Below are 20,861 nucleotides of genomic sequence, written 5' to 3'. Positions count from 1 at the left end.
GTCACTTCCGGTATCGATATCGGATGGGTATGGAGATATTTCGTCCAGGATTACTTGGTATTGGATCCAAATCCGAATCCAAAATCACTGGTACCGCCCATCTCTACTGTGCCACACTTCAATTGTGTCAAGGGAGCTGCCTCAGACAAACTTGTTGTGAGTAAACCTATTTGGACAATTATTACCTAGTCGTTAAATTGCACTTATTCTGTCCTCATAATAATAATAATAATAATAATAATAATAATAATAATAATAATAATAGCACTTGTGCGTATAACACATTTGTCATGTTCTGTGGCTGATTGTTACTTTTTTTCAATCCCCGAGTCTGGTGGATGGGCGGAGCCTCCAGTGCACACCTGTTTGGCATGACAATCAGCTGGGTATATAGGTGCTGGAGAAGTGGAAGCTAGTCGCCGGAATACCGGAATGTTGTTGCTCTGTTACCTCTTTGTCGATTGCGTGCTTATTTCCACAGCCACACAATACGTTGTTTAACAAATTTTGCGTGCTCCCTTGGTTCAATAAAGCATTGTTTGTTCATAGGTTTTGTTTCGCTCTGTTTTGGGCACGTGATCAGTGCTGTTGATCTTGCGCTGTATTAGCCATCACCAATAATTTCTAATAATTGTATTTTGTTGTTTTGATAAGCGGTTTGGAAAATGGATGGATTAGAAACGGCTTGCAGTAAAAATGCAATGCTGTTCTGAACCACGGCAAACTACAGACAAAAGTAAGAACATCCTTTCTGACAGTGTCCATTAAAACAAAGCATTTCCTTTGCAAAGGTTTATTAAAATAAATATACTAAAAATAAAAAAGGTATTTTATTTTTCCAGGCATGAAAGCGAAGCGTCTCTCGTTCTTCCGGGCACAAGGTTCAACGTGGGCGTGGCCAGGATGCTGATGTAAACACAACATACGCCTCATCCTCTTCCTGGATCTAACTGGCGAGATTAACCCGAATCGCCCTTGTCTTGCCCGAGAAAACGCTCGTGGCTTTCAAACATAATATGTATTAGTGCGTGAAGAGTAACAAAATGGACTTCTGCATTAACGTAAAGGTGAATTTCAGGGGAAATTCCAAGAATTTCCTCCTGTCGGGATCCGAAACCAAGAGCTGGGACTCGATGGAGGCCATGGTAAGCTAACAGGAGAATTGCCGGGCCGCACACACCACCTATTAGCTCCTAGGTTTCCCCCCAATTGCTTCGCTAAACCTGCCAGGTGGCATTATGACCCTTGGGGTTGTGGAGTTATTCCTTGAGAAAACAAAAGCCCTGGCTGCTCAAAATAGAGGCGCAACTGACCCATCGTATTCATGTTATATCGCAGGACCACCACACTGTCTTGACAATTATTGCGAATTTGCAGTGTAGTGAAATTGTTATTCTTTTAAACTATGTTTACCAGCTCACTTCCACTTAATACTGGTAACATTTTAGCACGATAGAGGACATGCATTGTTTTGGGTTACATTACAGGTAAGCTTTGATTGTAGCGTTCCCAAAAACGTGAGAGGCTACTGTTAAGGACAATATTAGAATATGAAAAACTCAAACTTTGTGGTTCTAAATAGTACATGACCTGAACTAAGGCCTTACATCCTGCCAATCCTCAACTATAGCAGATCCTTTTGACGGCATAATGTTGCTCATACAACACCACTACTCACATGGAAACAAGCACTCAGAGTCCTATCATAACATAAAACAATCTCTTGGTCTTGATTTACTCAATAACTGATCATGGAAATTTAAAATGACACAAAATACCCAACAATCTCATTCTATTACAGTCAGTTCTAGACCACTGTGAACTATACACAAAATATTATGCATAGGCTATTATTAAATTATTATTATCAAACTAATGCCAGTAAAAATGAAAATTGATCATTATTTACTTTCTAGGGGCATTATTTGTGAGAACTCTTGTATTGAATCTCCTTAATCCGTGTTAGTGTTTTTATTGTGAATTGTTTTTTTTTTTCTGTGCCATAGAAAATTGTCACATTTCTCCATCTAGATATGCTTAATAGTTTTTTTCCTGCCATGGTTCATTGACTCAGATGGCACACATAAAAAGACAGGCTGACTTTGCTGTTTTGATGTCCCAGAAATTCACTCTTCATAGCTTCATTAAAAATGTCAATTATGGGTTCATACTGACTGAGCTTGTATGTGTATATGTGTCACAGGTTAAGCGTTCCTTCAGTTTGTGCAGCCTTCAGCTGACCTATTTTGACGAGGAGAACGAAGAGGTGAGATATTTTCTCTGCATTCAATGTTTTAAATCAAAGCGTGCCACTGATGTACATGGATGAATTTTGAATGTTAGCTGACAGTGTTACACTGATTTGGGTGCTTTTTAAAATTTTTTTATCAACAATTGATTTGTCCTCAAAAATGAGAGAATTGGACCAGCTTTTGAAAAATACATTTGGGTCATCTTTAAATGTCTCTCTGAAACAAACATGTCACACTAAAAAATGAGGGTTGAATTGAAGGAAATACAACCAGTCCTCTTCTTGTTTGTTGTATTTTTTTCACTAGTTAAAAATCTTTAAGAACTAAGAAGTTCAGTTGCCTTCCATTGAACCCTTATGGATTATCATAATGTGTTGACTGTGAATCTACCCTGTTATTTACAAAAACTTCTCCCTTTCTGCCAGGTTTCTATTAACAGCCAAGGTAAGAAATCCCGACACCCTTATTGGTAAAAAATAGGGCTGAACGTTTAATTGCATTTGCAATATAATCATAATTTTTAAAAAATGGGATTAACTGAAGGCTGAGGTTTAAATGGTCATTATTTTCTTGACACCGGAGGGGGTAGGGGGATTCACCGAACGCTAAACTAACGCAGCTACAGCATACTTGATCCTTTTCACCTCGCATGGTTAAAACTTCCCGCGTGTGGGGGAAAAAAAACCCTTATTGTTTATGTGTGTTGTCTATTTTGGGAGGTTTTGGCTGCCGTCGTATGTCGGAGTGTGTGAGGAAGTGTCTGTCATGGCATTGGTGCGTGCCGCCGTTGACTTCGATTTACGTGTGTTCGAAGTTTGAGCACACAGACACAGACGTGAGGGTGCGGCTCCTTGAGACACGACAAATATAAATGCATTAGTGCTAAATTGTCAAATATTAAGAGGATGTTTTTGAACCAAAAGACAGACGAGAAGATGTTTAATAATGAGACGTTATCACGTCATAAGTAGTCATTCTTTTCTTACCGGGCGGCGTATGTGATGTTACTACTGGAGATCGGGTAAGATTTAATTTTATACATGTACTGTATTTTTTATTTAGTTATCCGTCTAGATGTTAAGTTGAGTGAGTAATTTAAGAAGTGCAGTCCACGTTTACATATCACATTTCATGAAATGAAGTGGCGTGTAGGGAGTGGTAGAGCCACTGGATTGTTTTTCGGTCTATATAAATTGAGGGATTAAGAAGGGCAGTCCTTACATCATGTAATGAAGCAAAGTGATATGTAGGAAGTGGCAAAACCACTGTTTTGTTTACATTATTGTAGTAATCTGCACTTAAGTTTGTGCCTTTACACTATTGTACACAGGGGTCAAACTCAAGACCATGGCCAGATCCGGCCCGTTACATCTTTTTATGTGACCCGTGAAGGCAAATCATGTGTATTGACTTGTTGTGTTTCTTTGAAATTGTCGTCACTGTTACAATACAATACAATACAATTTTACATAACAGCTAGAGCTGTAACAAAGCACTTTACATACAATACAAGTCGTAACGGCCCTCCGAGGGACAACACAACTATATACCTGCTATAGTATATACTTCTGTTTACACCACACGTGTGGCAGAATTATGTTGTCGTGGTGAACACTTACCAAACTGCACATCAAAATATTTAGTAACTATATACCTCTAATTGTAGTAGATAAACTCTCTTACATATTAATTAATGCTTCAATTGCCTTTACCTCAATATTCTGTAATGCATTACAGATTTGATATTGTTTGCTGTAATAAAGTGTATTCGTTGAAAAATACATTAGAAAGTACCTTGAAAAAAAAAAATCTCAACTCAAATCGCAATCGCAATTTGGAAAAAAAGTCACAATTACATTATTTTCCATAATCGTTCAGCCCTAGTAAAAATACATATTCACACAAATGTGTACATTAGGTCCTATTCCAACTGTCCTTTCTGCTTCCATTGCAGTAGAGTACGAAGAGGCACTCAAGGTATGTTTAATTTTTTTAACACAGTAATTCAAAATAAGTAAAGAAAATGTATCAAAATAAGGAGACTGGGAACTGTACTCTCAATTTTACACTGCCCTTCAAAGGCGTTTTTTTCGAGAAGGGTCTGGCTTTAGCCCCCATTCTCAACCCCTCCTCCGCACACCCCTGCAGACCTCAATTCTCCACCACCGTCAGCCCGGAAATTTTGTCATTTATAGAGACGCTCATTTGAACATAAACGGAAGAAAACAATAAGTGACTACTCTTGTACTAATCTATACTTAAAGTGGAAGTCAACTCCGAAAAATTATTTGCAATAACATATTCTATGCGCCTTCACTAGTCCAAACACAGCATTCTGATTAATATTGCGTTTGTGTAATATGAGTTAAGCAGCATAATGCACCCATTTTTAGCCATCTCGGGGGTGGCCACTTTTTTACTTCTGTCGACTGAAAATAAGAATAAGAATAAGAATAAGAATGCCTTTATTGATCCCACAGTGGGGAAATTTTCATTGTTACAGTAGCAAAGATATAGGTCACACAGGGGCGGCGGCATAATGTGGCCATTAATGTATAACATTGACGGCAAACATTTAGAATCAAACCTATGTAGATATACGCAGTAACATGTGTATATACACATGTGTATACACACCAACCTACATCTACATAAAAAATATGAGGAACACTCATTTCGGCCTGTACATAGTACAGAGGAAAAAATACTCTAAGTGACAGTGCTGCAGTGCTGTAGTGAAATGTAAGGAACAGCATTGGATAAAAATAAAACTAGACTAACAGTAGTGGGGAATGTTGAGTATTGCACGGTATTACAGTAGTGGGGAATATTGGGTATTGCACGATACGAGCTCAGGTGCAGGACTGCACAATTGCACTAATGACCGCCAGTTTGTAGAGACTACACAATGTTCTTGTTAAAGAGTCTGACAGCAGCAGGCAAGAAGGAACGGCGGAATCTCTCCTTTGCACAGCGAGGGTGTAACAGTCTGTCACTGAAGGTGCTGTGGAGTGCTGTTAGGGTGCCCTGGAGGGGGTGGTCCGGGTTGCCCAGCATTGATGACAGCTTGGCCAACATCCTCCTGTCCCCCACCGAGTCCACAGAGGCCAGGGAGCAGCCCAGGACAGAGCCGGCCCTCTTGACCAGTTTGTCCAGCCGCTTCTTGTCCCGGGCCGAGACGCCGCCTGCCCAGGTGACCGCTCCCTGGAAGATGACCGATGCAACCACCGAGTCATAAAAGTTCCTGAGGAGTGTCCCCTGAACCCCAAAAGACCTCAGTCTCCTGAGTAGGAAGAGTCTGCTCTGACTCTTCCTATAGAGGGCGTCTGTGTTGTCGCACCAGTCCAGTTTATTGTTCAGATGAACACCCAGGTACTTGTAAGTTGAGACTCTCTCAACATCTGTTCCCCGGATGTTCACTGGTGCAGGTGAAGAGTGCTGGCGCCTACCGAAATCCACCACCATTTCTTTGGATTTCCCCGCATTGATCAGGAGGCGGTTCTGCTGGCACCAGTCCACAAAACCCTGAGTAAGTTCTCTGTACTCCCGATCATCTCCGCCTGTGATGAGGCCGACAATCGCAGAGTCGTCAGAGAACTTCTGCAGGTGACAGGTAGGGGTGTTGTAGTTGAAGTCCGAGGTGTAGAGGGTGAACAGGAAGGGAGCCAAGACAGTTCCCTGTGGGGCCCCCGTGCTGCAGAGGAGCACGTCAGACACACAGTCCTGTGTCCTCACATACTGTGGCCGGTTTGTGAGGTAGTCCTGGATCCATGTGGTGAGGTGGTGCGCCACCCCCGCCCGCTCCAGCTTGTCTCCCAGTAGGGTGGGCTGGATGGTGTTGAAAGCACTGGAGAAATCAAAGAACATGATCCTCACAGTGCTCCCCGCCTTCTCCAGGTGGGAGAGTGAAGTGTGGAGGAGGTAGATGATGGCATCATCCACACTGATGCCAGGCTGGTATGCGAACTGGAGTGGGTCCATTGAGGAGCTCACCAGGGGGCGCAGGTGGACAAGGACCAGTCTCTCCAGGGTCTTCATCAGGTGAGACGTCAGCGCCACCGGTCTGAAGCTGTTGAGCTCCTTCGGGTGGGGGGTCTTTGGCACCGGGACCAGGCAGGATGTTTTCCATAGCTGGGGGACCCTGCCCAGCTTCAGGCTCAGGTTGAACATGTGCTGGACAATTCCACACAGCTGGTCTGCGCAGGATTTGAGGAGCTGGGGGCTGATGCCATCTGGACCCGCTGCCTTCCTCGCCTTCATCTTCTTCAGCTGGTTCCTCACCTGAGATGTTGTGAAGGCCAAGGCTGGACAGGAAGGAGTGGTGGCTATCTGGTGTAGCTGGGAGCTGGAGACTGTGGAGAGAAGAGGGGAGGGGGTGACACGCCCAGCAGGAGGAGTAGGTGGAGACTGCAGCAGGAGAGACGGAGTGGAGGCAGGCATCTGATCGAACCTATTGAAAAAGAGATTTAGCTCATTTGCCCACTGCAGGTCCCCCCCAGTCCGGGTCTTGGGTTGTCCGTGGCCTGAGATGGTCTTCAGGCCCCTCCAGACTCCCCTGGCGTTATTCTGCAGCAGCTGCTCCTCCATCCTCTTCCTGTAGGACCTTTTCCCCTCTCTGATCCTCCTCCTCAGCTGGCGCTGCACAGTCCTCCGCTCCTCTATGTTGCCTGACGCAAAAGCCCTCCTCTTCTCCTTCAGGAGAGCTTTTATGTCTGGTGTGATCCAGGGTTTGTTGTTGGAGAAACACCTTACTGTCCTGGTGGGTATGGTGTTCTCCATGCAGAAATTTATATAGTCTGTAACAGTGTCCGTTAGACTAATGACATCACAGACTTTGTTTCCATGGACAAAATTTCTTTAATCCGATCAGAGTTGGGATTAAAATTCTGATAGGATGCACTGTTTTCATGGACACAAAAATACTGATTAGGACTTGCATATTCATGCATCACACTTTCCAGCAGAACAAATTATTTTGACATGCGCAGATACCGGAAGTAGTAGTAGTAGAAGAAGCCGTAGTAGCTGCTTCTGTGTCAACAAATCATCGCTCCATCCATTTCTACTTTAAACGTTAGAGTTGTTATGCGTATTCTTACCGTTTGCGCTGTTCCGTCGAGTTAACACTTCGTATTGGAACTGCAAATGTACCAATTCAGTCTTGTGCCCGCCACGCCACGTCTTTTGCTTGCTCTGCTGTTTTTTTCCCCCCTAAACGTTATTGAATAAAGCAACAAACAATAGGTCTGTGGGGTGAGGGGCTGAGAATGGGTGCCTTCAGACAGACTCTCTTGCTTTTTTACCTTGTTGCTGTTGTTAACCCTCAGTTTTATGTCTTCAGTTGCAACTTTTCACCACTTGAAAATTAACAATGAGGACACAATATATGTAGAAATTAAGGAACTCTGTGAAATTGACTTTGTTTAATTACCATACTTTTTGTATGACTGTTGTTAACTGCAGTGGAAATGATAGCTTTCAGTATTTGTTACAACACATATTTGTGTCAATACAGGTTCAGCATCAGTTTATTAAAACAGTTTGTGTTTGTGCTCCACAGAGTGCAGCAAGGCAGGGAAATCGACTGCACATGAATGTGTATGAGACCCGTGGTCAACCAGCAAGGATCTCCACTGGCAAGGCGGGTGCAGAGCCAAAGCGGGGCTTCAGACCCCCTCAGCACTGTCCTGCTCTTGCCCAGGTAGTCAGTCGCAAGGTTCAGGTGGCGGTGCCAGAACAGGGCATGGTAAGCACCAAGTTACAATCATTTTAGACATCTTAGTATCTTCTTCTCTGTTGTGCAGTTTAGTCCAGTATTCAGTTTTAAGTTGCAGAAAAATTATATTGTCATCCTATTGTTGAATGTTGAAATATGAATGCTGTTTTCGTATGCTGTACTGCAAAGCATGATTTGTGTTGTCATCAACAGTTTATAAACCCGATGTTCACATCAGAAAAATATGATGCTGGAATTTAATCAGGTCAAGGTCAAGTAGGGATGTTTAGGGTGTGGACTTGTAGTAAAGTACAAGACATCTTGCGTTAGGCATCTAAACTGGGGTTTTTAATGATGAAGGAATTGGTCAACAACAAACAAATCAGTCAAACAACGGTTCCGTTTTTTTTTTTTTTTTTTTTTTTCTTTTTTAAAAGGCAACAGCAGCTTCCTGAGTCCATCTTCATTGTCATTTGGCAAGACAAGTCCTTCAGTTTGGATTTGTTTGACTTCTTTGGTTTCCCTTTGCTGGTCAAAAATGACTGGAATCGACTATAATGTATTCCATGTATTATGTTACATTCCATTATATCTATATTATCAGGTGATCATGAAAGAAGTGAAAGGGACAAAAGAAGAAGATAAGACTCCCCCAGCTTGGTTCACCTCTTACATGGAGAAGGTAAGTTTTACTGGTAACAAGCCCAAGTTTGGCCACTTGACCTCTTCTTTCCTCTCCTTCTGTTCCACCAGTTCAAGGACCAGGTGGTCCGTGAGGCTGTGGAGAAAATTTGCAGGGAGTTCTCTGGACAGTGCTGCATCCACAAGCCCCTGAGTGGAGTAGGGGGAAGTAGAGGGGATGCATTAGCTGGGGCCACCGTGGTACCTGAGGTTTCTTCCTCTACCCTGCCCGGAGCTCCGTCCTCTTCCACACTTCCCTGCTCCTCCTGCAGGGGACAGACCACAGGAGGAGGCTACCAATGCAGGTACTGTGTGTGTTGTCAACTTTTAACTGACTTCACTTTTCTCCAAAGGCTTGGCTGTTAATGTCGGGTGCTTGGTCACCATGTGCCAAACCCGTTTTAATGGCTTATTTTTTTCGCCTCATTTGTAAGCCTCACCACATATTAAGTGGATTTGGTGTACGCAATCAAACTGTAGCAATAAGTCCTTACCTTATGTACTCTAGGACTGCTGAAGTCGTCTCCTAAACACACTTTCTTTTTCTTCCATGTTGTAGCTCTTCTTCTGTCTCGTTGCTTGCCCCTTTTCTCATTTTTTAAGAAGTTCTCAGAATTACTCATTTTGAATTAATTTTTGCTAGCTTTTGCTAGTTTTTGCCATGTCATGTGATCACGAAGAGAATTTTGATAGATGCACAGGTGTGTGTCTCTGATTTTCAAAAGAAAATTTACTTCACGTTGTAATGATCAGTACAGAGCTGGGCAGTCCGTACCGGGGCCGCACTGGTCTGACCCTTCGGCCCGGCCGGATGCCCATTTTCGGGGCGGGGGATGGGGGTTGACAAATTCTAAAAAAGGGCTCGACTAAGCAAGGCCGGAAGTGGATTTTAGTCCGGCTCATTAATCAGCCTTCATGTGTGTGACGTGGTCGCGAGGCCGCCAAATTTCATCTCTAATTTTTTTTAATAAGGGTGGGCGGTCGAGGCCGGACTGGCACAACAGGGTCAAGGGCCCAGCTCTGGATCAGTGCAATATATTTTGTCCTGTATTTCTTGTACCAAATGTCCCACGGATCAGTGGTTGAGGTCCCCCTGCCATAGGAAAATTTTTCAACCTAAATACACTAGACAACTACACATCAATTTGAATTTGAGAACAATCGATATGTGTTTTCTAGTGCCAATATCAATTATTGATAGTCAAGGTCAATATTTGGAGCCAATAATCATTTTCAGTAAAAAAGAGAAATGTTGGCGTCAAAATCTAGAAAAAAAAGAAAACTCTTAACTTTGTTGAAACATCTTCAAGCATATGTTTATTGAACATATTTTCAGATTTGTGTAATGTAGATGTTTTTCTTATGTTTATACATTTTTGACAATATACATTTTTGTTAAAAAATTCCAACAAAAGGTTCAGGGAACCCCCAGGGTCATCAGCATGTTTTAAAAAGTTAAATGAAAACTTAAAGCAGGAGTCAACCCAACTCAGATTCAGAACCTGGGTCAGCCGTGATTGGTCGTTGTGAGCAGTTTGTGATGTCATTTTCAGTCGACAGAAGACAAAATGGCCGCCCCCAGAGATGGCTTAAACGAGTGCATTTTGCTGCTTAATTTATATTTCACAAAGTCAAAATTAATCAGAATGCCGTGTTTCAACTATTGGGCCTGCTGGGAATATATTCTTGAAAAAAATGTTTGGGTTGACTTCCGCTTTAAACAGTAGCACCATATAGTTTTCTACAGTAAATGAAGTCCTCCAAAACTTAAAAATGACAGAAATGTTAAAATTTCACTTATCTTTGTTTGGATTTCAGCACAGTTTTAAATTGATTTATTATCAGCCATCTGATGTTTAAAGAAGGCCGATGCCGATATTTGTCAAAACGTTTTCGTTTTATTCATGATTACTCTTCATTAACACTTTCCTTACATTTCACTACAGCACTGTCACTTACTTAGAGTATTTTTCCTCTGTACTATGTACAGGCCAAAATGAGTGTTCCTCATACTTTTTATGTAGATGTATGTTGGTGTGTATGTACATGTACACGTGACTGCGTATATTTACATAGGTTTGATCCTGAATGTTTGCCGTCAATGTTATACATTAATGGCTACATTATGCCGCCGTCCCTGTGTGACCTATATCTTTGCTGCTATAACACTGAAAATTTCCCCTCTGTGGGATCAATAAAGGCATTCTTATCTATTAAGGACTACTTGACTTAATGATTTATTAATTTCTAGCTTATCATTCTCTCTTCCTTTTTTTCCCCTTTGTGCTCTCTGCAATGGTATGATACAATCTTTTTATTTTTTCCCCCAACAGCGTGTGTACATCTTGTACTCTGTGTGAGCCTTGCAGTTTCTCCCATGATCCTAGTCACAATTTGGTGAGGGCCAGAACTCCTCTCTCGATACCAGAACATGGATCCCCTGCCCCTGACCACAGCAGGTACAACACAAGACAAACGTTATAATTACAACAGAAAATCATTACAGCTGAGTTCATACTTGTGAAATATTGTTCTACTTCAGTTGAAAGTTTAGTGTGATGTTCTTTTGCCTCATTATTTAGCATTGGCCCGTCCGTCTTTGAGCCTGGCAAGCTTAACAGGGAGTTTTCTGTAACATCTCAAGTTTGAGTGGTCCACATCTGCTTACCATTACTTATGGCATAACTGCTTTCAGGTTCTACAGGCGAGGTGACCGTAGCTTCCGAAAGGCCGAGAAGCAGCGGCTGAAAGCAGAAAAGCGCCTTTTGAAGGCTGAAGTGAAAGAGATCCGAAAACAGTTAAGGATGGAGAGGCGTGGCATACAGTGGAGCTCCTCCCAGAGGGATGGAAGTTCTTCTCCTGTACTTCTTCAACCTCGAGCCACCCAGCACAACAGCCCTGAGTAGGTTGCTCAAGAGTTTTGCCAAATCACTGCATTGTAGAAAAAGTCACATTTCTTGCATCACATGTTATGATCAACCCAGATGACCATGAATTATTGGTAACTATTAAAGAGGAAGTGAACCCCAAAATTTTCTTAACAATAATATGTTTTATGCAGCCCCACTAGTCTCAACAGAGCATACTGATTGAACCTGTTTTCTGAAGCTGAGCCATGACTGGTTGTTATCTGAGCAAGTGTGATGTCATTTTCAGTCGACGGCCAGTGACAAAATGGCCGCTCCCTGAGATGGCTAAAAACGGTTGGATTTTGCTGCTGAACTCATATTCCACAAATGCAGTATTAATCAGAATGCCGTTTTTAGACTAGTGGAGGCGCATGGGACATATTATTGGAAATAAAAAATTGGGGTTGACTTTGACTTTAATAAGAACAACTATGTATTCGGTTGGAGTAGGGCCGATTGATATGGACTTAAAATCAAATCTCCCGATTTCTTGAACAATTCCATTATATGAAAGGCAAATGATAATGACGTTATTCAAAGCAAATTTTGCGTTCGTTTTTTTTCCCCCTTTTGGGATTTGTTTTATTTTTCCTAATACCAAACAAGCTTTCTAAGCTTTATTCAGGCAAGTTCTCCCGAACAAATTAACTTGTCAACTTCTACGGGAATAATAGAAATCAATTTTTATTTCTTAACATAATAATGTGAAAATACAATGAAAAAATGTAACTTTCATCAAATCATGTAGGTTACTCTCTCCAAACACAATCCTATTTAATTAGAATTTCATGTGGTCAACAATTTAACCTAATAAAATGAGTCGTTCGACGGCATGCCTCTGGTGGTGCATATGTCTGCTGCCAGCACTCTCATAGTCTTTTCTTATTGAACAGGTAATGTAAGATGACTATGGAAGTATGTACCCTACATCAAAAGTTAAATAACAGCTTTTGCAACATGTAAATGGTAATGTTCAGTTTGATTGATCGTGTCATTACCATTCACCGGACTCCTTACAATATGGGGAAAAAAATGAAAATTGTTCCGCTCATGTTGTTCTTTACTGGAATTAAACTCCGTTGTCGCTTTTGGGGAAAAATAGTCTCTTGATGTGCCATGAAAAGTCGCCTGTTTGGCAACATTGACTGCTTTTGTGAACTTGTTTCTCTCTATTCGTTTCTCTCTATTCGCTGCCATGCCTTTAAGTGCAATCAGTTCACGACAGTGTGGAAGTGCTTTAAACTACGAAAGAAGCAAAAAAAAAATATATATATATATATTTTTCGAAAATAGTTGTGACAAATGAATTTGAATTAATAATTAATCAATTAATCATCCAGCTCTGAGTGGGAGTAACATATTTATACATCCACGTGTTTAATCAAGCAGTATAACAAGAGGGCACTTTCTGTAGCTTAATGCAAAATTGTGGATTCCACATTTTAGATTTATTGACCATGTAAGTGAGTATAAATGAATTAAAAAAATATATATACAGTATATACAGCAAACTGATTAAACATAACCTGTTAGTCGGACTAAAATACATACAAACTCAAAGTATTAAAGAATTTCATTTGTATTAAGGCGACCAAAGCGACCATGTCCCCTGATGGTTCCAACCATGACAGCGACATTTCTGGATGAGAACCTTCCAGATGGGACCCGTCTACGACCTGGAACCAAGTTCATCAAGTACTGGAAGATGAGGAACACAGGAACAATGAGTTGGAGCTCTGATACTAAGGTAAAATTGAACCATTTTCCTGCTCTTGGGTGTGCACATGATTCTTTGGACTTGTTGAATGCATGGTTCATCTTTGTGGGCCGTAACACAAGGATACATTTTATTTTCCAGTGCCCCAAAACTCAGCCTCAAGAGCACTTCAGTGCTGGTCCCAGCCCTTGAATAATGGGAGGGTTGTGTCAGGAAAGGGCATCTGGTATAAAAACTTTGCCAAACAACCAAGATATGCTAATGACTTGATATGGCAAACCCAGATAGGAGGAGATCAGACGTGACAGGAGTCAAGTTCCAAATCTTACTATGGACAAAAAGACATTTCAACTACCAAGAGTTGCTAGTCCCCTCATACTCATTCCTTAGATAATCGACTTGCCTCAATGCATGTGTGTGACTTGGTTCTATGTGGTGAAACACATGCAACAGAATATACTATAATCATGACATGTTAATCCAATCTAAGATGCATAAAGTAGCTGGGATATGAAGCCATTAACTGTATGTGCGAAAGGATTTGTTTTTGCGGTAAAACCATTTGCAACTTTTTTATGGTAATGCCCATTGAGTATTTTTTGCTTAATTGGAAGTGTAAAACATGATCTGCGTTGTTCCAGCTGATATTATTTGCTTCCTCCAGCTGAAGTTCATGTGGGGGAACCTAGCAGTGGGATCCGGGGATCGTTGGAGAGAAGTATCTGTTCCTTTTCTCCAGCCTGGACAGGTGAGACCCTGAAATATTTTCATGTATACTCAATTTCTCTAATCAGTAAGAAGTCAATCTGCATAATTGTGGAAGATGCATCAAGGCGTTATTCATTGTTTCTCTTTCATTCATTGTTGCAATGAACTCCCTTGTTCTGTGCTGCTAACGTCAGTGAACTCAAACTGTTTTTCCCCATATTTCTTTCCGTTATTTTTGTAAGTAACCTATAACTTTTAATTTTCCTCTTGTTATTTATAAGGAGTTATATATTTGTGGATGTTTTTATGGTAGTTATTCTATTATGTTTCATTCTAATATTAAATTTTGCGCACTGGTAACTAAGTAAAACAAAATTGGAGTAAAAAAAAACCTTTGTTTATTTCTTTCAAAGTATATTGATGCCTGCATGGACATTTTCTCGCAGTTTATCTCTTGCATGCAGAAAATGTTTTGATAAACATGCAAGAGAAACGTGCAATAGCAAGGTGCAATCTGTCATTACTCTCTGTCTGTCCAGGTTGGTATTGTGAGTGTAGCGTTATGTGCGCCATCTGTGGAGGGTTCCTACACCTCCCACTGGCGCCTTGCTCATGCTGGAGAGCAATTTGGACCCAGGGTTTGGTGCAGCATTGTGGTTGACAATCTGGCCCCTGCCCCTATGATGGCTGATGGGATACTCGTTTCCCCATGTGTCACACCACAGGTATGAAAGTGTAGAGAATGAGTTGCATGTAAGTGAAACCAATCCATTATGATGTGAACATTACAGGTAGAATACTATTGTTATGCTAAAGTAATACTGTGCCGATGCCAGCAGGGTAAAAACCCAGTGCAAAAGGATGGAAAAGCATGTGCAGCCTCCCGAAAGCAGCCTCCACTGTCAGTAGACAGCGGGGAAGAATACTACATCCCCTCTGTGGACTTACTCACTGCACAGGTAATGAGCAATAGTGATTAAGAATGACACTCAACTTTTCTTCCTAGGGATGTGCACCTTCCCTACTTCTTGGAAAAAGATACGAAATCAAAAATATAACAACCTGTGTTCTTTTTCACAAACTCTTTTTGGAAAGAATTAAGAACGGTTTATAGTGTAATTAGTACATATCAGTCATGTAATGCCTTCTAGCATCCTTGAGAGGTTCGTCCCACCACAGTCATTTTGGGGTAATGATACGTTGTTTCAGATAACATATGCCAGCGGCGCCTAACCTTTTTTGACCGAAAATCTACTTTTAAGCGCTCAAGATCGACCGGTTCATGTCTACATAGAAAACCCACACACCCTTTCCAGCCTGCAGTAACTAACCTCACAATGCGTTTTTCTTTCTTTTGATCAACACATTACCCAAATCACCAAAACCGCTTTCTTTCACCTCAGGAACATTTCTCGCCTCCGACCCTCACTTTCCTTCACTGCTGCTCAGACCCTCATCCATGCCTTCATCACCTCCGGCCTTGCCTACTGTAATAGCATCCTCTACGGCACAAGCTCCAAACTCCTCAATAAATTACAATACATCCAGAATGCTGCCGCCCGCCTTCTCACTCACACCCGTTCCCGTGATCATATCACTCCCATCCTTAAAAACCTCCACTGGCTCCCCGTTCCCCACCGCATCCAATTTAAACTCCTCCTACTCACCTACAAAGCCCTTCACAACCAGGCCCCCTTCTACCTCTCCTTCCGATCTTCTCCACTCATACACTCCTTCCCGCACCCTCCGCTCCTCAAATGCGAACCTACTTGCCATCCCCCCGACCAAGTACAAAACCTGGGGGGACCGAGCTTTCTCTGTTGCTGCCCCCAGCCTCTGGAACTCCCTTCCACAACACCTTCGTAACTGCACAGACCTCATATCCTTCAAAACACTCCTCAAAACTCACCTATTCCGCCATGCTTTTTAACATCACTTAATCTTTGCTATTTTTTTCTTCTTCCGTTGGTTTTAACAGTTTTTGTTTTAACAGCAGGTTTTATTTTACTCACTTATTTTTGCTGTGAAGCGTCTTTGAGTGATATGGAAAACGCTATACAAATAAAATGTATTATTATTATTATTATATAATTTCTAGGCATCACATCACTCTGCTCCTCTCTAATGCACGCATACTCGCACATCCACGCCCACATATGCGCGCCAATCTGCATTATGAGCAATAGCCATAACTGACCCTAACATAAACGAAATGGAAAAATAAATTAGCTACAAAACAAGCAAAATTTTTGAGGTTGAAAAAAGTAACTCTTTGCCTACGTTACTTTAAAGGAGACGTCCGCTGATAGTGTAGTGGTACACACGCCTGAGTTGTGTGCGGGCAGCGTGGGATCGATTCCCGCTCAGTGACAGTGTCTAGGTGTGCCCTGTGACTGGCTGGCGACCAGTTCAGGGTGTAGTCTGCCTTCGCCCATTGACGGCTGGGATAGGCTCCAGCAACTCCCCGCGACCCTATATAGGATAAGCGGTTTGGAAGATGATGATGACTTTAAAGGAGAAGTCAACCCAAGACCTTTCTTTTCAAGAAAAGCTTCTATGTAGCCTTGTGGCTCAAGGCATTCTGATTAGTATGGTGGTTGTGGAATTTGAGTTAAATAATAAAATCCATATCAGGCGGCGGCCATTTTGGCACACGTTGTCAAGTGAAAATTACATCACAGTTGCTCAGGGCTCAGGTAACAATCAATCATGGCTCAACTTCAGAAAACAGGTGAGCACTTATTGGTTGTTTACCTGAGCCCTGAGCAACTGTCATGACATTTTCTGCCGCCCCTAGAGGTGAATAAAAATGGGTGTATTTTACTGCTTAACTCATATTCCAAAAACGCAATATTAATCAGAATGCAATGTTTCGACTAGTGGGCCTTCATAGAACATATTCTTGAAAAGAACATTTTTGGGTTGACTTCCACTTTATCGACCCCAAACGCTGCCATGCTGAGGAAGGTGAAAGTAATATATGCCTCCAGACCTGAACCCAATTTAGCACCTGTGAGGCAACCTTAAGCAGAAAATGGTAGTGCAAATACAGCCATCTACAAGTACGGTCCACACCGTATCAGAGTAGTGGAAGAGGAGTCCAGTAACAATCCATGCAGCTCTGATGAATTCCATGCCTAAGTGGATTAATGTAGTGATGGATAACATTTCCATATAGTTGTTTTAAAATCAATGATGACACAATGTATGTCATTTGAAGTGATCTTATTTGAAGACCGGTTATAGAATTAAGAGTGTATTTCTTTCTTTTTCACATTACAGTTTATAGATATGGATTCGATTTTATCATCATTGCCACGCACAATATAAAGCAACACTTGATAACAGTCTTACAACGGAAAAGCCCAATGATGGTTGCATACTTACTTGCATAAAAATTCCACTTTTGCACCTAATTGCTTTGCATCTCTCAGGATCTTCTGTCTTTTGAGTTGCTGGACATCAACATTGTTCAAGAGTTGGAGAGTGTCCCGAATAACACCCCAGCTGGTAAGAAGTGTTGGAATTAATGTGCGTTCATGAATATTATGCGTTTACTTAGGCGAATACAGCAAACAATGTGGTATTTTAGCGGAGAATCTCTTAGTAACCTGACGTGATTGATCAGATTATCAACCTGCCGCCTTCTCTCTGCCATGCATTGCAGACATGACTCCCTGCATCTCCCCTCTTCCTCAAGATGGCAACCTACAGGACAAAAGCAGCCCTTCTTTGGGGCTGATTCAAGAAGAGACGGAAATTATCAATAGCATAATGGGTAACTAAAATGAATCTGGTGTTGCAGAATGTGGCTTGGCGTTGTCTTGCTGAAATTAACAGGAACGTCCCTGAAAAAGACCTTGCTTGGATGGCAGCATGTGTTGCTTCAAAATTAGCCTTGAAGAAGACTCTTTGAGTCAAAACGTGCCTGACAATAAACTCCTCTGCAACAGAGTGCCTCTCTTCACGGATGTGCAAGTTACCCATGCTATGGGCACTGACACAGCACAATTCCATCAAAGATGCTTCCTTTAGAACTATGCACTTATAACAATCCAGATGGTCCATTTTCTCTTGGGCTCGGCGGACACAACGTCCATGATTTCCAAAAAACCCGGGCCTAGAGAAGCTATTGGCGTTTCTGGTTGTTGTTGATATATGACTTTCTCTCGGGAAGTGGCGAGCAATGTGCCCCGGTTCTCCGAAACGATACGTACAATACTTAACCATATTTATAATTTCCTATGTGAAATCATTACGTATCGCGTTGGGTACATTCAAATGATTGATTTGAACCCAATTATTCTCTTAAATCTCATTCCAAATATTATTTTTTATGATGTTTCGGTCAAAGCTGGTTTCAAAGTCATCGCGCGGCGTACGGCGGGCCGTAATGTTCTTAAAAAACTGCAATTATGCTTGTTCTTTGTATTACTATTTAACTTTGTTCCTTGTGCAGTTCATTGCAAAGAACTTTGCTTGCAGTTTGAATTTTTTAATAACGTATTTGTATTATATTTTACTGTAAAATGTTAGACTTTTATTTATTTTTACTCCATCGCTGTCGCTCATTTGTTTGAAATTCCTGGTGTTGGCTTATTTGTCAAAGTTTATATAATTCAAAATGAATGTTTAATTGAAAAATTGAGATTTTTATTATTAAATAAATTAACATTTAGTTCCATAAACACAAACCCAAAAGCCGGATACTTGGTACCGTTGAGAACAGCTACCGGGAATCGGAACCTAACTGGTTCAAACCAGTACCCGTCCCTTCATTAAATGTTATTTTTCAACCTTGCTACTTAACATGTAGAGATTTCTCCAGATTCTCTGAATCCTTTGATATTTGGATCTTAGATGATGAAATCCCTAAATTCCTTGCAATTGTACATTTAAGAAACATTGTTCTTAAACTGTTGGACTTACGCAGTTGTTCTCAAAGCGGTGAACCTTGCCCCATCTGGAATTGGAGTTTGTAAAGATAGGGATACCGGCAGATCTGCTCACAAGTGCGAGGAGAAGCAAGAGTTTATTGTTGTTGTTCTGGCATATGCGTGTTCGACGCTTATACGTCTGTGCAGTCACAAAAATGTAGTTGTGAACGGTCGACCACAGATTGGTTTGTGCAACTCTCGCACAGAGATGGATGAGAATATTTAAGCCACATGACAGATGCGCTATAAAAATGTCTGAGACTTTAGTTGCAAATCCTTTGCTTTACTTTGCCCCAATTTGACCCCAAAACTCTCCAATTTCTAATGTTGGTCTCTGTGCTTCTTGAGAAATTCCATCCTGGCCTTTCTAGTCTTCTTGGGAATGTGAGGTTTGCATCGTCTGATATATATCTTGTTTATTAAGTCTGGTGAGAACAGTAGATTGCGATATCGTCACTCTAGCTCTCTGGAGGTGGTTGCTAATGTTTAGGGACTTTCTTTACAGCACTTAAGTATTTTTTGTTATGACATCTCTTACACTGCAATTGCTCTCATTTATTTTCCGTCTTCACTCTGCTTAACAATTGCTTGTTTTTCACCCATTTTCTCTGGCTTTTGCGTTGAATACAGTACATCTTTAACTATAAGTAGCGTGGTCTGCACCGGCAAGAGCCAAATCTGAAACGTAACTTGCAGATATTTAGCACTATTTATTGTTTGGATCATGAATGTAACGGTGCACACTTGGACAACAAAAGACATCTGTCGGTCACATGGTCCAGTACTTGTGCTCACATCAGAAATAGGGGGTTCAAACAAAAGGTGATGTCTTCTAAGATGTGTATCGGACCCAGATGTCAATACCTAGAAACAAAAGATGAAATGTTGATCTGTTGTCTCGTACTCTCTCTCGTCCACAAAAACGTCATTGCAGGCTTTCTCTTAGCTCCCAGTTTGATTACTAGTTGCACGTCTTTTGTTGGTTTCGAGAGGCTAAACACATAAGGACAGCTGGACTATGCCAGATGTCAGACAAAATAGATTACTTTTTTTTAATAACTCATTCACTGCCATTGACGGATTTACGTGTCTTTTCACAGTCCAGCCATTCAAACCCAGGAATTTAACTTTTTTCAAAAATTTGCAAACGTTAAGCTAAAAGAGGGTGTGAAAATGTCTGACAGTGAATGAGTTAACTGTCACGATAATTATCTGTCTGTAATCTGGCATTACTCTTATGCACCCTCAGCTGTATCTCATGGGGTGGGTTCTGGTGTTGAGGATAGTGGAATCCCAGCACAAGAGGAGGGGGAAGAGGACATCAGTGGCACTCAGTTTGTCTGTGAAACTGTGATTCGCTCAATGACCTTGGAGGAGGCCCCTGACCACACTCCGATGAGAGCAACCTGCCCCGGAACAGGTAAACAAACGCAACAGAAGGTACCAGGTCAGAAATTTGAATAAATTTGAATGTATTAACATCCTTTAGGTTTTAGTGTCCGTCGGTGTGCAAATTTCTCTATACATTAGCTGTATTTTGTGTACAAAGTGATTGCACTAAAGGTTAACTGAGCTGTACTTGTGCTCAACAGTCTTGTTTATATTTTGCTTGCTCACAGTGGTGCGTCCGGCTGCTCAGATTGGCTCCTGTGTGAAAAGTAAAGCGGTGAAAACTGAGGAAATCTTGGAGGGTTCCCACAATCCCTTGAAACCACCAGCTATGCTGAAGTCTTCCTTACCATCCCCTGTGAAAGCCTCCCTACCAGCCCCTCTGTCTATGGTCCCAGCTCAGGTGGCTGGCCCCACCTCAGTACCAATAACACTCAACTCTCGGTTGATGCCCTCCACACTACAGGAGTCCACCATCATCGGTGAGTCGTTGAATAGAAGTTGCATCGCATTTATACTGATAGACAAAAATGATAAAGATTAATTTCAGAT

General features: G+C 41.5%; 1 protein-coding gene across 4 annotated transcripts in view; it reads left to right on the top strand.

Moving 5' to 3' along the window:
• Nucleotides 1-599: 599 nt before the first annotated feature.
• Nucleotides 600-20,861, top strand: part of nbr1b (NBR1 autophagy cargo receptor b) — a 33,085-nt gene continuing 12,823 nt past the window's right edge. Inside the window, exons 1-18 of one of the 4 annotated variants that reach the window (XM_086055713.1) lie at nt 600-736; nt 843-1,145; nt 2,204-2,266; nt 2,678-2,696; nt 4,210-4,229; nt 7,813-7,998; nt 8,573-8,650; nt 8,722-8,954; nt 10,983-11,108; nt 11,345-11,551; nt 13,146-13,305; nt 13,940-14,023; nt 14,523-14,708; nt 14,820-14,942; nt 17,418-17,493; nt 17,651-17,761; nt 20,170-20,340; nt 20,540-20,791. In XM_086055713.1, the coding sequence (XP_085911839.1) occupies nt 1,044-1,145; nt 2,204-2,266; nt 2,678-2,696; nt 4,210-4,229; nt 7,813-7,998; nt 8,573-8,650; nt 8,722-8,954; nt 10,983-11,108; nt 11,345-11,551; nt 13,146-13,305; nt 13,940-14,023; nt 14,523-14,708; nt 14,820-14,942; nt 17,418-17,493; nt 17,651-17,761; nt 20,170-20,340; nt 20,540-20,791 (2,197 nt within the window). In that variant the 5' untranslated portion in view covers nt 600-736; nt 843-1,043. Of the gene's footprint in view, nt 737-842; nt 1,146-2,203; nt 2,267-2,677; nt 2,697-4,206; nt 4,230-7,812; nt 7,999-8,572; nt 8,651-8,721; nt 8,955-10,982; nt 11,109-11,344; nt 11,552-13,145; nt 13,306-13,939; nt 14,024-14,522; nt 14,709-14,819; nt 14,943-17,417; nt 17,494-17,650; nt 17,762-20,169; nt 20,341-20,539; nt 20,792-20,861 lie in introns of those variants that run through there. The other 3 variants (XM_086055711.1, XM_086055712.1, XM_086055714.1) reach the window with 3 other exon arrangements.

The sequence above is a fragment of the Filicampus tigris genome, chromosome 16 (genome assembly GCF_054856515.1).
Source record: "Filicampus tigris isolate MCC_2025a chromosome 16, RoL_Ftig_1.0, whole genome shotgun sequence".
Taxonomy (NCBI): domain Eukaryota; kingdom Metazoa; phylum Chordata; class Actinopteri; order Syngnathiformes; family Syngnathidae; genus Filicampus; species Filicampus tigris.
Note: the sequence above shows the minus strand (reverse complement) of the source record. Positions and strands in the feature narration are given on the sequence as shown.